General features: G+C 53.0%; 1 protein-coding gene across 1 annotated transcript in view; it reads right to left on the bottom strand.

Annotated features, from left to right (window-relative positions):
• Window positions 1-3,510: 3,510 nt before the first annotated feature.
• The window catches only part of IFT122 (intraflagellar transport 122), an 85,607-nt gene continuing 73,401 nt past the window's right edge, over window positions 3,511-15,716 (bottom strand). The window contains exons 22-30 of the mRNA XM_003796230.3: window positions 14,949-15,089; window positions 13,774-13,868; window positions 9,930-10,030; window positions 7,629-7,794; window positions 6,545-6,656; window positions 6,004-6,129; window positions 4,874-4,950; window positions 4,357-4,521; window positions 3,511-3,924 (exon numbers count right to left, since the gene is read on the bottom strand). Coding sequence (XP_003796278.1) covers window positions 3,835-3,924; window positions 4,357-4,521; window positions 4,874-4,950; window positions 6,004-6,129; window positions 6,545-6,656; window positions 7,629-7,794; window positions 9,930-10,030; window positions 13,774-13,868; window positions 14,949-15,089 — 1,073 coding nt within the window. The 3' untranslated portion in view covers window positions 3,511-3,834. The remainder of the gene's footprint in view (window positions 3,925-4,356; window positions 4,522-4,873; window positions 4,951-6,003; window positions 6,130-6,544; window positions 6,657-7,628; window positions 7,795-9,929; window positions 10,031-13,773; window positions 13,869-14,948; window positions 15,090-15,716) is intronic.

Consider the following 15,716-nt stretch of genomic DNA (forward strand, 5'->3'; position numbering starts at 1 on the left):
CCAGCCACATACACCTGAGGTGGTCGGTTCGAATCCAGCCCAGGCCCGCCAAACAACAATAACGGCTACAACCAAAAAATAGCCAGGCGTTGTGGCGGGCACCTGTAATTCCAGCTACTAGGGAGGCAGAGGCAGGAGAATGGCTTGAGCCCAGGAGTTGGAGATTGCTGTGAGCTGCAATGCCACAGCACTCTACCCAGGGGGACAGCTTGAGGCTCTGTCTAAAAAAAAAGAGATATGTGTGTGTTGCTGACAGTATTAATCTCTTCTTGAGTCTCCTTCAGGTCTCTGCTCTCACTCGTCCTGGAAGAGACCTTCCCCCAGTCCCTATGCACCAAGCCACCCACTGTTTGGTTGCTATAGGCTACTCATGCTGACCGACTGCCTGTCTCTCTAGAACACAGTGGTGGCCTTTCATGGCCCACCCAAGCTTGCTGCCCACGGTAATGCTCAATAAATGCTTGTTGGTTGAGTGAACCACCCCTCCCCAGCCCTGTGAGGCAGGCGCCACTCCCTTCTGATACTTGGAAATCCGAGTGTGAGTGTTGAGTTTGAGTCCCTCAAATCTGGGATTTGAACTGGCCTGACTAGCACTCCCTCGCGTGGGGGCAGAGGGACCATAGGGTGGCTGGTTCCCAAGTCAGAGTTTAGGGAGACTTTCTGGGCCATGGGCTTCTTGGGCTCCCCCTTGGTTGAGCTGGGGAGGAGCCATGAGGACAGGGCTCTGGGGTCAACTGTCTCTGAAGACAGGCGCAGCCATCTTGAGGTGCCTGAGCTCCAGGCCACTGGGAGACCAGATACAGGGCTCTGACTGCTGAGAAGATTAGGAGCTTAGCTGGCAATGCACAAATAGCTCTTAAGCGTCTGCAGGAAAGGAGCTGCTGGGTCAGCAGCCTCCTCCTCCTCCTCTTCCTTCCTTCCCCCCAACCCCTACTGCCACCAGCTTAGCCCCACCTGGCTGCGTCACCAAATGTGTGGCCTTAGGCTGAGCTATGAATGTCAAGAGAGAGTAAGGGAAGGAGACAGACCAACCCTCCTTCCCTCTTCCTCTTTCCCTTCTACCCTGCCATTTCCCAAACTCCTTCTATGCGCCCAGACCCAGGGCTGGGCACTGGAATGGACCTGATAGTCCCTGCCCTCGAGCAGCTCCCAGTCTCAGGGGCAGCAGACAGGGAAAAACTAAGAGCTGTGGGAGACAGGAGTTTGTTCCCTGCCCCAGTGCCTGGGGGGCCCAGGGGAACAGGAGGTGGACCAGAGCGGCCAGCCTTGGAAGAGTGGCCCATGCCGGGCAGCGGGGAGGGGCCAGAGGGGTGTGGAGGCATTAGGGCCGGCAGGGATGGAGGCCAGGTCTAAGAGCTGGCTGGCAGTGTGGAGCCCCTACAGTGACAAGCAGGGAGGGGCGTGACCAATTTTCCATTCTAGAAACCTGTTCTGGAGTCTGGGTGAAAGAGAGCCAGGGCTTCTGGGGCTAAATGCCCCACCTGTGGGACCTCTGCTGAGCCTCTTATCTGCCCAGCTCACCTCTGCCATGGGTGTACAGAGCCTGCACCAGGGAAGAGACACAGCAGAAACCTCGGGGAAGGGGCACCTGCCCACCTGTGAGAGCCACAAGGAGCTCCAGCTTCACAGCCTTGCTGGAGAGAGATCGGACGCCCAGGTCCAAAGACACTTGCTGGCAGAGGGAGGGTTAAAGTTGCCCAATCCTCCTCATCCTCACTTCCTCCTTCCAAGAATGTGGCCACCATGTTGCACACTCAGAGACAGGCTCAGCGCCATGGCCCAGCCCAAACCACTTCCATGTTGTGCAGCTTCTAGCAGTCACTCCTCTCCCTGGGCCTCAGTCTCCCCTTAGTTAAATGGGCATCTCCCGATCCCTATGGTGCCTTCCTCATCACATGAAGGCTCGATAGGGTCATCACCGAGACCCTTCACAGACTCAGACTGACGCCAGCACCTGTGCCAGAGCTGGGGAAGGGGTGGGGAAGGTGAACCTCAGAGAGAGCCCTGGGCCTTGGCAAGACCCAGACCGGACACGGACGGGAGAGCAGCAGAACACAGCACTCATGTGCTTTTGGGTTTGTGTCCTATCTTGGCTCAGTGAGTATTTGTTGAATGAAAGAAAGGAGAATGTTGCTGAGCCTCAGTGCCATCTCTGCATGATGGGCAGCCTTGGAGTCTCCTGAGGATGACATGCAGTGAAGCCCAGAGGGTGCCCGGAACTCAGTGGCTGCTCAGCTGAATGAGAGCTGTGGCCAGACTCAGGCCCCCTGAGCTTGGCTTGCCCTGGGTCACGGAGGATGCTGCAGTCTCTGGCAGGGTCCCCTCCCCCTGCCTCTAGCCAGGGACCATCTGATCTGTCACTGTGATTGACTGTTGGAGAGCGGGAGCTGTTTTCTTTTCCTGTTCCCTTCTTTTTCCCAGCCATATGCAAATGATTTCAGTTCAAGTAACACGCTAATGGAAATCCTAACACATTAATAAATGTTTAGCGAGTGAGAGAGCATGCATGATCCTAAGTAATTAGACACTCAATGGAGGAGTTCTGTTGGCACAACTGTCTGGCTCCCTTTCTTTAATTTCCTCTGTCTCCAAAGAGAGAAGCCAAGGGAGGAAGGGCTGGGCTGGGCTGGGGCAGGGTCACTTCTCTCTAGGCCTCAGGTCTCTCCAGTGGCACATTTGTCCCGCCCTGCTCTCCTCACAGATGAATTGTAATGTGTCCATATTGCATCACAAGAGGCGGCTTTCAGTGTGGCCCCTGATAGCCCAGTCCTCTTTCTCCTGCGGGCATCCAGCTGCTCTCAGGCTTTGCAGAACCCCTCCGAAAGAGAGGGCATGGGTGAGGGGAGCAGGACCTCTCCCTCAGGGCCCCAGCTTCCCTGGAAGTCACAGCTCCTCCTTCATAGAGATGTGAGGACTGAGACAACATGGGAAAGGTGGCAGGCGCAGAAAAGGCCCCAATAAATGTGCATGCTCCTTCCCCAGCCTCTCATTTGCTGCCCTCCTAGCCCCCGACCTGCTGGACTGGACACTGAAGGCCCCAATGGTGGGCTGGAGTCTCAAATGGAACCCACTTGCAAAGAAGCTGCAGGGAGTTGAAAGCCTTTCCCTTAGCTGGCTGGGGACCCTCTCTGAGGCTGGGGAAGGTGGCAGGAGGAGGGAGGCTCCAGAGCAGAGGAGAGGAGCCCTTGACCAGGTTCCCACACAGGAGCCTTTATTTTGACCTCTTTGCCATCTTCTTTGAAGCCAGGTATTTTATTTCCTTATCAAGATGGATGCCCATTAAACCAATATAAATAAACAAAAGAATACCCACTTGCCTACCCCTTCCCATATTGCCATTCGATTAGATTAAATTTTAAGAGCACACAAATGTAATGTTCCTTTCGGATCAAATTAGAAACAGGTGCACTTTTGCATAAGGAAATTAAGTTGCAGACAATATGAAGATTTGCTAAAATGCAGACACTGATGAAAATAAGTAGCCTTTTTATTTGTCATTATTGAGGCAATCTGTTGGCAAAGTGTACGTGTTAACGGTCTGACAGATCTGTGGACTCCAGCAGGCTGCTGTGAACAACTCAGAGCCGTTATGAAAGTAACAGATTTTTTTCCTTAGAAAAGATATGTACATTCTCTTCCCCATCTCCTGGTGCTATTTACAAGGCATGAGATGCCATAAATAGGAATTCCGTGGTTACATAAGGCCCCTCCCTAAAACACAAACTTCATCCGGGCAGAAGACACACGCTGACAGTTTAACTCCTTCTTTCCTTCCGTAACACGGTGGACAACAAGACACCAAAGGAAGCAAGCAGGTGGTCCGCAGGGCACTGGTCACGGGCTGGGGTCGTCGATGGGCCTGCGGCAGTAGGGGCAGCAGGTGTGCTGAAGCACCAGCAGCTCGTAGTCCTCCGAGTGGAACATCTGAGGAGAGACAGCCAACAGCCCTGTGCCTGGGGCCTGACAAGCTGCCCCAAAGGGAAGCAGGCTTGCCAGAGAGGCAGCGCTAGAAACAAAGGACCTGGCAGCACCTTTGAGGGACCAGAGAGGGAAAGGGGAGGGGGTGCTGAGACACACTTTTCTGAATGAAGGCCAAAGGCACACCACTCTTGCCCTGTCCTCCTGGATTTGGGGCAGCTGCAGACAGCACAGGTCAGGTGAAGTCCAACTCCGGACAGAACGTGGCAAGCAATGGGGACAACCCAACCTTTTCCCCTAACTTGGCTCCATGGCTATGGCCCTGCAGAACTCAATAGCGCTGTTCCCCCCGGAGGCCTGGCCTCCCTAGAGGGACCCGTGGAAAATGGAAAGCAGCAGAGAGAAGCACAGGTGGGCTGCTGGCAGTGAGCATGGTACCTGGAAGCAGGAGGGGCACATGGTGATGGAGGCGTCGGGCAGCAGCGAGCGGAAGTACTGCCACTTCAGGGGCGGGGGCCAGCGCTTGATGAGGACGTCCCGGCGGCTCATGGAGCGCAGCACCGACCGGCTCACCACCACGGGCACAAATTCCGAGCCACCCTGCTGTGGGGGCGGGCGGGAGGGACTTAAGGTACTGGTGCCCTCACTTGGCCATGGTAACAAGTTTATGTGCACCATGATCCTGGGGTCTTTGGGGGTGACCTGGGAGGACCTCATCACAGTGACAAGCTCCTCCTCATGCCAACTGCCTTCTCAATGGCACCCATGGCCTCAGGGTAGCCCTGGCTCCCAATCCCCTGGGTCCTGCCCCTCCCTCAGGCAGCCACATTTGGACGTTCTGGCCAATCCTCCTTGGTCGTAACCTCTAGTTGAAGGTTGCTGTGTGCACAGAAAGGACCTGGGACTGCCCTGCCACAGAACACCTCAGCAGCCGACACTCAGAGAGGCACCTCACCTCAAAGCTCAGCTTTGCCGTGAAAGGGTCATCTCCCAGGGAGTCCATGGTCTCGTCTAGTCGCAGAGTCTGGGAATCTGGAAGGGTCTGGTCAAGGATGGAAACTGAGGCCAAGCAGGGACTAGGCCCCATCCTCCACTCAACGTGTTAAGACTCACAAGAGCTCAGCCCATGGGTTTCCAGGTAGATGAACAGAGGGGACATGGGCCAGGAAGGAGCTGACCCCAGTGCACAGGCTGGGGAGCGGGGAAAGGAGTTCTGCTAGGCCCCTGCTGCCCTTAACCACCTCCCCACACAGGCCATGGCTCCTGTGGGTTGGCAGGCAGAGGCCTGCAAGTGAGAGAGAAAGGATGGTCTCCACTGGAAAGCATGGCCAGCAGGCTCAATATTCCTGGAGAAACACTCAGCAGTCCCCATGGAGTCTGCAGTACTCAAGACAGCCTGAGGTCACACTTCATAGAACAGAAGGGGTAAGAGCTCCAGCAGACCCTGAGGCCAAATCAGGCTAGCCTGGAGGCCCCCAGAAGCCACCCCCTCCGTGAAGGAACTGATGTGACAGAGGCAGGCCCAGGGAGAATGGACACATCAGTCACCACCTGGCCTGAACATCTGATGGTGCCGGTAGTTAGCCTGTGGGGTAGACACGAGTTTTGTTTCTCTTCATCAGCAAATGGCTTCCTGGATAGCAGAGCCAAGAAAACCAGAGACTGCCCAAACGCATGCAGCGAGCACCAGATCCACGGGCTTCCACTGCTAGGCTTTACACGCTTTTGCTTGTCTAGCCTCTCTGTGTCATGGTTTCTGTCACTTACAAATAAAAGTGACCTGACCAGGAGAGAGGGCCACCAATATGGACATCACATACTGTGTTGGCCACTTAGAAGCTCTGTATGGCCAGAAGCATGGCCAGTGCGTTTTAGGAGGTGAGGCAGGTGGCAGACCCTCACAGGACAAGGCACGGGGCAGACCAACAAACCACTTGCCTCCCCCACCCCTGCCCCCATGTGGGCCTCTGTAATCTCTCCGGGGCCACACAGCGAGGCTCAGCAGTGGCTGTCACCCCACACCACCACCACCAGGCTTGCCCCTTCTGCCTGCCACCTTGGCCCCAGGCCTAGGGCACAGGATACCATTGTTCCTGATTTCTTGCCATTTGTTCTCCCGCTTGGGCCTTGGTGCCTCCAGGTCAATGAGGGAGACAGCCTCCTCATCAGTGATGCCCTCCTCCAGGTAGAACTCCACCAGGTGCAGCACCTCTGGAGGGCAAAGGGACAGAGAGAAGGCTGAGGAGGCTGGTGGCAAGGTGGCGTGAGGGAGAAGGTGGAGTTCCTTCCCCACTGGCAGGCTTCTACCTCTGCCTATGCAGCCTGTGCTCAGCTACCAGCAAGGGGCTGGGCCCTGAATGCCCACCCCACCCTCCCAGTCTGAGTGCACGGCCACAGCCTCTACTCCTGGGGCACTTTATTACACAAAGTCCCGCACCATGTTCCAAGAAGTGGGTGCCAAAAGTGACTTTGTGTCATGCAGGGTGAGTGCCACACTGTCCCCAATTTATAAACAAGGCCACTTGGAGACCTTTGGGTCTTATCTAACATCTTATGGTCAGTAAGCAGTGTAGTAAGCCAGTCGTCCCCAGACGCCTCGTCCCTGTGCATGGCCGCAAGGACTCACCGTAGGAAGAGGCAGAGAAGACAAAGGGCTGGCGGCAGTTCACGCACACATTGCCCAGATTGTTGAGCAGCGGGTTGTTGGTGGAGCAGCGGTAGCACAAGGGCACCAGCTCCTACAAAACACATGCACCACAGCCTGCCCAAGGGCCACACCAGGAGCAGACACATGTCCTCTTCTCCCTCCTCCCCCGGGAAGAGGAAAAGCCACCTGGGTGGGCAGGGAGGAGGCACTGGGTCTGGGCCCAGTCTGGAAAACTGCCATTGTCCCTGCTGGCCAAAAGGACAAGCCGAGGTGGGCCCTGGGGTTGTGCTGTGGTGAAGCCAGACAAAGGCCTACAGAAATATCTGCAGCCCTGTCACCTGGGCCCACTGCCTGAGATGCCTCCTTCACAGGCAGGGCTCTGTTGTCCTGATGGCAGCAACAATAACCACTGCCACCAATTACCAGCCACTTACCATGCTGCAGCCACTGTACTGGTTCATGTATCCTCACCACTATTTGTGGGAAAGGTATTACACAGGTCCCCATTTGTTAAGAGAGAGAAATCAAGGCTCAGATAGATTGAGACAAAGCTAGGAAATGGAGCTAGGATTCGAATGCAGGTCTGTCTGATGCCAACTTCCTGCTCTGAGCTCAGAAGAGGGGCTGTGAGAAAGAGCAGCTGGCGAGGCTGAGGGAAAGCAGGCTGGGGCACAGAAGCCGGCTGCAGATACTGCAGGGAGGATTTACTGGAGAGCCATTACCTGGTTCCTAGATGAGGGCCAGCCCACCAACCAGGCCCAGGGTGCAGAGGGAGATGCCTGGGCACAGAGGTGCCTGGTGGTGGAGGTGTGGAAGGAGCCTGGAGGAAGGCTAGGACACAGGGGCAGCCAGACTCTGGGCTAGGGGCTGGGGCTGCGAGAACAGAGAGGAGAGGGAGAGCAAGAGGAGTTGGCAAGCCAAGGCTTAGGCAGGGGTGGAGGGCATGGAGCCTTGAAGTGTGGCATCCATTTTTTTCAAACAGAACCCAGGCCAGGCAAGAAATCTTCAGATGTCCCAAAAAGAGAGAAGGAGGCGCTCCCCCTTCGAGGGGCCACATCCTTACCTCGCTGTCATGGAAGGGCTTCGAGCGGATGGTCAGGCTGCCCAGCTCAATGGACTTCTGGAACCTGGCAGGGATCTGCAGGCCCTGCAGCTTGTCGTAGGCATGCCGGGCCAGCTTGTAGGCACCCAGGGCCCTGCTCTGCTTGGCCAGGGTGAAGAGAGTATTCCTGCCATCGACAAGAGTTAAGGATAACGAGGCCACCCCCAAACCCAAGAGCTGACACTGCCTGCCCCTGGAGTGAGTCTCATACTGCAATACAGCTTGTGCTCATGCCAGGAGGGCACAGGAAGGAGCCTGAGGAATTCTTTGCTTATTTGTGAGATGGAAATGTATTTCTCAGCTAGCAAGGCCCAGGGATTTTTCCAGAGATAAAAACAGTGCAGTTTCCATTAATATTTTAACTTTGCTTAGGTTCTCTGGGCCAGCTGATGGCTCATTTTGGACCAGGCCAGAATGGCTCTTCTTGCCTTACTAAGCCTACCAGTCAGGCCCTAAGATACCTAGCATAAGTGCCCTCTGCTCCAGCCTTGCCAGGTGGGGCCTGGTCCCATGCTGGGGAGCCACCCTCAGGCCCAGCTCACAGAGGCCACTGGGCGTGCAGTGCTCTGCCTGCCTGCACTTCACCAAGGGCCTTCTGGGTGATTTCTGGGCAGTAGCCTCACCTGTTCTCTGGGGCCCCCCTCTGAGGTCCTTGGCCTGAGGTTCTGATGTCAGATCACATCAGCTTCTGGCCTCCCCTGCTTGGCTGACCCTGTACTGTGGCCCCTCCACCTGCAGCAGCTCTGTGGAGGTGAGTTTTCTTTTCTGTGCCTCTACTATGACTCCCAAAAGCCAGGGACTGTGTCATGTCCCGTTTCCAGGTCCTCACTGGAAGACACAGGGTGAGGCTTGGGGAAGAGGTTCAATCAAATTCTGCTAACTTGAATAGAACTTGCTGGAAAGTGTGGGTATAGGTACTGAGGCCCTATGGGTATGGCTGTGATCTCGTTTGGGGCCACTTGGACTGGGCTGTCAGCAGGGGTCTGAGTTAGTGAAGATGTCTCCTGCCCTGGGGGAATTTTCCCTGAAATGTAAATGATGGGCCTGGAACCTTTTAGGGAGGCCAATTCACACCAACAGCAGGTCAGGGCTCTCTCCTGGGAGGGGGTTTTCCTTATAGAAAGAAGGTAGGGGCTCAGGGCCTGTACCTCAGCGGCTAGGGCGCTAGGGCTCCAGCCACATATAACAAGGCTGGAGGGTTCAAACCTGGTCCAGGCCTGCTAAACAACAATGACAACTGCAACAAAAAATAGTTGGGTGTTATGGCAGGCGCCTGTAGTCCCAACTACTTGGTAGGCTGAGGCAAGAGAATCGCTTAAGCCGAGGAGTCTGAGGTTACTGTGAGCTGTGATGCCACACTCTACCGAGGGAGACATAGTGAGACTCTGTTTCAAAAAAAAAAAAAAAAACAAACAACCCCCCCCACCCAAAAAAAAACAGAAAAAAGAAAAGAAGGTAGGGCTAAGAGAACAGTGAGATTTACAAGATAGGGATAATTATATCTTTTATGACTTTCAAAAGATCTCCAAGACTTTAGCCATTTCTTGATGGTTTTGGGCTGCTCCAGCTCTTCAGCCCCTTTTCTGCTTCCTGCCCCTCAGTGGACCTCACTCGGGCCGGGCCTTCCCACACACCACACTTCCACCTCTGTGCCTTTCCACGCGCTGGTCCTCCTCAGGAACAACCCCTTCTACCACCTTCCCTGGCTACCTCAGCCTGCAAGATGGACATTACCTTCTGCAGGCAGTCTTCCCTGCCCAGGGCCCGACCTTTATTCCACCCTTGGACACAGCACACATCCACTGAACCAGGCCTTGACTTGTTACCTCCCTCAGGAGATGGCAGCTTTGTCACCTGGTGAGCACAGCAGGTGGTCTGTATACTTGGGCTGAACAAACCCTTCCCACTCCCCAACCTGTGGAAGTGCCCAAGATTCCAAGCCTGAATGCTGGGTGCTTCCTCCATTTTGGCTAAAGCTTTATCTGTGGATTCTGGAAGGGCTTGGGATAGTGTGTTGGCCAGAGAGCCATTGCTGGGCTCAGCCCAGAGAGCCCTGAAAACTAATCTTCTCTTGGCACCAGCCCCTTGGCCCCCTGGCTGAGCCTCTTCTACAGCAAAACAGCAGTGGGGGGCAAGCTAGCTCTCTTCCCTGAGGGCTGCTGGAGAAAGGAAAGTTCTGCCAGGAAAGTGCTCTGGAAAGATCTTCTAGGGGCCATTAGACAAGAGGGGTAGGACAGAGGGTGGGGGTGAGAGAAAGGATACACTTTAGAGATGCCCAAGGGGGTATCCTTGGTCAGGCTGTGCAGCAGGAACCTGGAGATGTTGAAAAGGGTTTCAGGAAGATGGAAACTGAACGGCTCCTCCTGCAGTGAGAGAACAGCACACAGGGACTGAATCCAACCAGCTGCTGCTGGGCTAGGCCAGCTTATTACCCCCAATAATTCTGAGGTACTCCAGCAAAAGGTGGCTTTGTTTATTGAGCACCTACTGTGTGCCACCATCGCATGTGGTTTTGTGGCATGCACTTTTTGCAGTTAGAGACAGGGTATTGCTCTGTCATCCAGGCTGGAATGCAGTATTGTCATATTTCATTGTAACTGCAAACTTCTGGGCTCAAGTGATCTTCCTGCCTCAGCTTCCTGAGTACCTGGGTCTACACACGTTCCGTCACACCCAGCTTGTGACAGTATTTTTATCCTCACTGTACTGATAAGGAAATTGATACCCAGAGATGATTTGTCCACATCACTGACTAAAATACAGCAGAGCTAGGATTCAAACCCATATTTGATTCCAAAGCCCAAGAATGCCTTTCTCCCAAGCATCTGGGGTAGGTAATTATTCCATTTCCCTGAGCCTCCAATTAGATCTAAAAGAGAAGACCTATTATGCAATTTAGGACATGGCCACTGATATAAACTGATACAAACCTGTCTTTAAATGGAGCCATTTGACCCTTCCAGCATGAAATTACATGCTTGATCTTTGCTACCCAACACAGCCTGACCCACGTTCCACCATAAAGGCACACACACACGTGGGGTCCCTCAAATGGTGATCCCTGTTTCCCTGGCACCTGGCACAGGCCCTGACAGGAGGCACTCAGCACACATCAGTGAAATTAATTGGTCTTCTGTACCTAGAGGCTGCCAGAAAAGCTCAGGCCAGCACACTAAAGGGAATTTCCTATTAGGGGGAAATTCTGTTTTGTTTTTCTATTTTTTTATGAGACAGAGTCTCACTATGTTGCCCTTGGTAGAGTGCCATGGCATCACAGCTCACAGCAATCTCAAACTCTTGGGCTTAAGCGATTCTCTTGCCTCAGCCTCCCAAGTAGCTGGGAATACAGGTGCCCACCACAATGCCCGGCTATTTTGGGGGGCCGTAGTTGTCATTGTTGTTTAGTAGGCCCAGGCTAGGTTTGAACCTGCCAGTCAGGGTGCCTATGGCCGGAGCCTTAACCACTGTGCTATGGGTGCCGAGCCTGTTTATTTTTGAGACAGAATCTCCCTTTGTCGCTCCTGATAGAGTGCCGTCATAGCTCACAGCAACCTCAAACTCTTGGGCTCAAGCGATTCTCTTGCCTCAGCCTCCCAAATAGCTGGGACTACAGGCGCCTGCCACAACACCCAGCCACTTTTAGAAATGGGGTCTCACTCTAGCTCAGGCTGGTCTCGACCTCAAGTGCTTAGTTGATCCACCTGCCTCAGCCTCCCAGAGTGCTAAGTTTACAGGCATGAGCCACTGTGCCTGGCCTAGAATACCCTGTTTTGAAGGAGTCTGGCATACCGTGGGCAAACTGAAACTGCAGATTTCTAATAAAGCTTTAAACGATGAGGATTAAAGCAGGCTAGCCACCCCTTGTGAGCACTTCCATTGTACTAAATGGACATTTCCTGAAGGATCTTTCTGGGAGGCCCTGTCATCACTGAGCCCCCAGGCCTTAGTCCCTAATGGTCTAATTCCTGACAACTCACTTTGCTCTATCCTCCTTTGGCTCAGAGCTCAGCACTGTCTCTTTAGTCCCCATATTTCTATAGCCTCTGTTATCTCCAAGCACCCAAGAAAACCCGAAACTGAATCCCTTTCAGTGTACGAACTGGCATAAAGCCTGCCTCTGGGCCTACTACACTAGGTGTGGAAGCTGAGAAACATTCAGAGAGAACAGGAGTGGGGGGGCTGGGTGGGGGGGGTGCGTTCTTAGGATCAGCGCCTCCCCTCTGGGAAAAATGCCACTGTGCATCCCAGGCAGGAGTCAGCACTTTCCTCCCCATTCTTCCGTGCTGCTCTGCCAGGCCTTGATGCTGAACCCAGCTACACTGTGACCTCTGCTAGGAATGCCCTTCCTCCTCCGCCTTCTCCTCCTCTTCCCTTGCACCATCTTTCCAGTCTCCCTCCTCTCGGCTTAGAGACCACCTCCTCACACACCTCTAAGCTTTCTCCCTGAAGGACTATTCTGTTTGCTGTGAGACTGTGAGTTCCTCGGAGAGGGGACAATGTCAATTTCACTAGTGTTCCCAGGCCTCATCACAGGGACTGTCGGTGTCACAGCAGGCACTGGCTGAATGAAGGAATAGACCAACGAAGAAGACCTCAGCTGCCAGAGAGAGGAGCCCAGCCCTGTGCCCCAGGTGTGGGGAGGATGAGGAACAGGCAGAGAGCTCAGGGGGATGGTGCTGAGAGTGGGACTCCAGGGGGACTCAGGTAAATAGACTGAGCTGGGCCCTGATTTCCAAGCCGAAGTTGAGTCTGCACTCCATTTGAGTTGGCTTCTCCCCAAGTGAAAACCTTATTAGACATGAGGAGCTCTTAGGAAAGCAAACACCAAAAAGGCAGATGAGGTCCCCTGAGACCAGTGACACTGCTGTGGGAACAGAGGCAACACAGGGCTGACGGCAGGCCTAGTAGAGCCTGTCAAAGCAGCATTTCTTTCCAGACTCTCCCAGGAGGTAAAAAATGTGCCAGAGGTCAACATACATTAGGAGGAAAGTGCCCAGAGAGGAAGGCAGGGTCTTTGAGAGGTCCAAGAACTGTGAGACCTAAGCCTTGGGGAGCAGCCATGGAAAGCTGGTGTGAAGCCTCTACCTGAGACACTTACCCAGGGTTGTACTGTGCTGGGCACTCTTCCGAATACTTTTTCAATATTAATTTATTTAATCCTTACCACAATTCCATCAAGTGCATACTGTTATTATCCGCATTTCACACAGAAGGAAACAAGAGCCACAGAGAAGATAAATGACTTGCCCAAGGTCCCACGGTGCAGCTGGGATGTGAGGTCTCAAGAGTTCCCCTTTTAAACCATATGCCAGCTCACTTTCTCTAAGATGGGACAGGCAGGGAGTAGCTAAGAGACAGACTCTGGAGCCAGCCTGTTGGGATTCAGGCACTGCTCTCTGTCTAGTACCTCAGTCTCTTTATCTGTCAGATGGGGATGACCACACTCATGGTGTGGTAGAAAGGATGAAATGAGTCGATACAACAAAGCCTGCAGCACACTGCCTGGTCTGTGGTCAGTGATCAATACAGCATGACTATTGACACCTTCCTAGCTTATCAGAACAGGATAAGCTCACACCATAGGCGCTTAATCAACATTTGCTGAGTGACTGAAGAGACAAACATGTTGAAGAGGCCATTGACAACCTATCACCTGTTCCCCATTGCCACCAGAAAGATTTAAAAAGGCTTCATCTGAGGAATCAGGGAATCAGTTCTCCTTTTTAGTCAAAAAGGAGAACTATTTGGGTCTCTGGAGATCAAACAAACCCTCTTGTTTTATTAAGAAGGAAACTAAAGGCCAGAAAGAGAACAAAAATTGCTCAGGAACATATAGCATAACATTGGCTTTCACCCTTCTAGAGGAGAGGTCCCCCTGGAAGTCCCATCCCTCTCGTCTGGCTAATCTAGAGTTTACTCAAGACATCAAAGCATGAACCAAGCAACTAGAAAGACCCACCCAGCTCTGGATTGAAATTCAGAAGCCCACAGCTTGCTCCATGTCAAACAAGTACATGGTCAAAGAAAAGGCAACTTGTTCTCCTTCCAAAGGAGACTAGGATTCCTCAGTAGTAGTCATGCCCAGTGAGTTACCCTGGCACCTTACCGTGTACCGTTGAATGGCGTGGTAGCCATGGTACAGTTCAGCCAGGTGCTGGAAGTGGTGGAACTTGCCAAGCATTACATCCTTCTGGCCAGGATCTGGTGTGCAGGGGGGAGTAGGGCGAGAGAGGTGAAGACATGTCAGACAGTATCTGTGGCCAACACTGGCCACAGAAGGGCCGCTTGTAGCACTGTGGCCAGCACCAGTTCTTCTGCAACACAGGGGCTAGGCCAGGAGAAGGGCAAAAGGTACAGTGAATGGTGAAGCCTCAGCTGGGCAGAGCACATGGCCAGGCACAGCCTGAGAACACTTCTTTCAGGCTCTTTCGTATCTTACAATGGACCTTCCCAGGTCACTCCACTGGGGAAGCATCAGCTGCGAGGAGACACCCAGACAGGCCAGAAGATCCCAGCAGGGCAAGGGTAAGCAGATACCCATTTTATTCACACTTTGTGCCTCTTCCCTCTGTCACTCCTTATCAGAAGCACAAACCTCTGGCCACAACAGAAAAATGCCACCTTACACGTGGGCTTTACAGTTTTCAAACCAGAAGCCTGGCTCCCTGAGGCTGCCGGTACCATTATGAAGAAGCAGGGCAGGGGTACCCCCATGGAGCCCAAGAAGGACTGTGACTTGCTGCAAGTCACCCTGTGGTCTCCATTCCAGTGTTTCCCCCACTCCTGCATGGGCCTTGTCCAGTGAAGAACATCTCCCTGTCCCTTCTGCCTCTAGAATTCCCTCAGTGCATCATGGGAAGTCTTGTGAGAGAAAGCAACATTCAAACTGGTTTTTTGTCCAAGCCGAGTGAGAATCTGGAGTGTGTTATTGTAAAGCCATCTCTTGCTCATCTTTTCATTTAATTAAATTTTTTTAAACCAATGTTCATCCAGGTCCAGCTATGGGCTCCCCATAGCAGGAGAGACATACATTCTGAATTAGCGACGCAGGGCTGGGCCTCCCAACCGTAACCCCGGGACAGCCTTCATACCATTCTTATACTTATGGGCAAGCTGGAAAAAGATGACACAACAGATTATGCCACTGCAAGACAGGCTTATGGACAATACATCCAATAAACAAGCTGAGGGCTTTAATTAAAACGTCCCAGCTCTTTTGATGTTTATCTTGGTGCCAGAGCGGGGTTGGAGAAAACAGCGGCCTGGCTGATGTTGACTTACCTTGAGCTATATCAAGGCACTGCATGGACAGCATCCAGTAATAATAGGCAGCGTCATTGAACCTGCTCTCCACCACAGCGTTGTGTGTGAGCTGCTCCAACACCCTGACCGCTTCTCCCTGCCGCCCGGCCTTGTGGAATGCTGGGCAGGGGGCACAAAAGCACGTGCAATTTAGGGAGGGAGACAGGAAACAGGATAGGATTCTGTGGGGCTTGTAAGAGGCTGCTTTGGAAGTAGGACACTTCTCAGAGTATCTGCAGCACTTCGTTGCTGGGATGCCGCCTCTCAGGCCGAAGGCTATAAATAATAGAGGCTGTGTCCTGAAAAAGTACAGTGAGATATACTTCTTTTTGGCTAAGAAAAAGCAACCAACTTTGGGAAGGCAAGGCAGGGGCCAAATTCCAGGATGAAGTCTACAGATGAAACCCCTTCATCTTCATTGAATTTTTCTGCCCCCTCCTCCATTCTAAGGCAAAGTGCTGTGACTCCTGAGGTGACACTAACAGGATTTGACGATTTGACACTTTATCAGGCTTGGAGATTTACAACGCACTTCTGTTACTAATTACCTCATTGGATCCTCACAACAGACTTATGAAGAAGAAAATATTATCCCCTTTTAAAACAAGTGATGAAATGGGCTTTGTAAGAGAGATAAAGCGTAATACCCAAGCTGACAGAAGTGATCCCAGCTCAACTGGGTGAGTGCTTTTTGATGACAACCTTGAAAGATCTGGCTTGATTCTCAAAACCAAATATTTGTGAAAG

The sequence above is a fragment of the Otolemur garnettii genome, unplaced genomic scaffold (assembly GCF_000181295.1).
Source record: "Otolemur garnettii isolate 467f Iridium unplaced genomic scaffold, OtoGar3 scaffold00101, whole genome shotgun sequence".
NCBI classification, from domain to species: domain Eukaryota; kingdom Metazoa; phylum Chordata; class Mammalia; order Primates; family Galagidae; genus Otolemur; species Otolemur garnettii.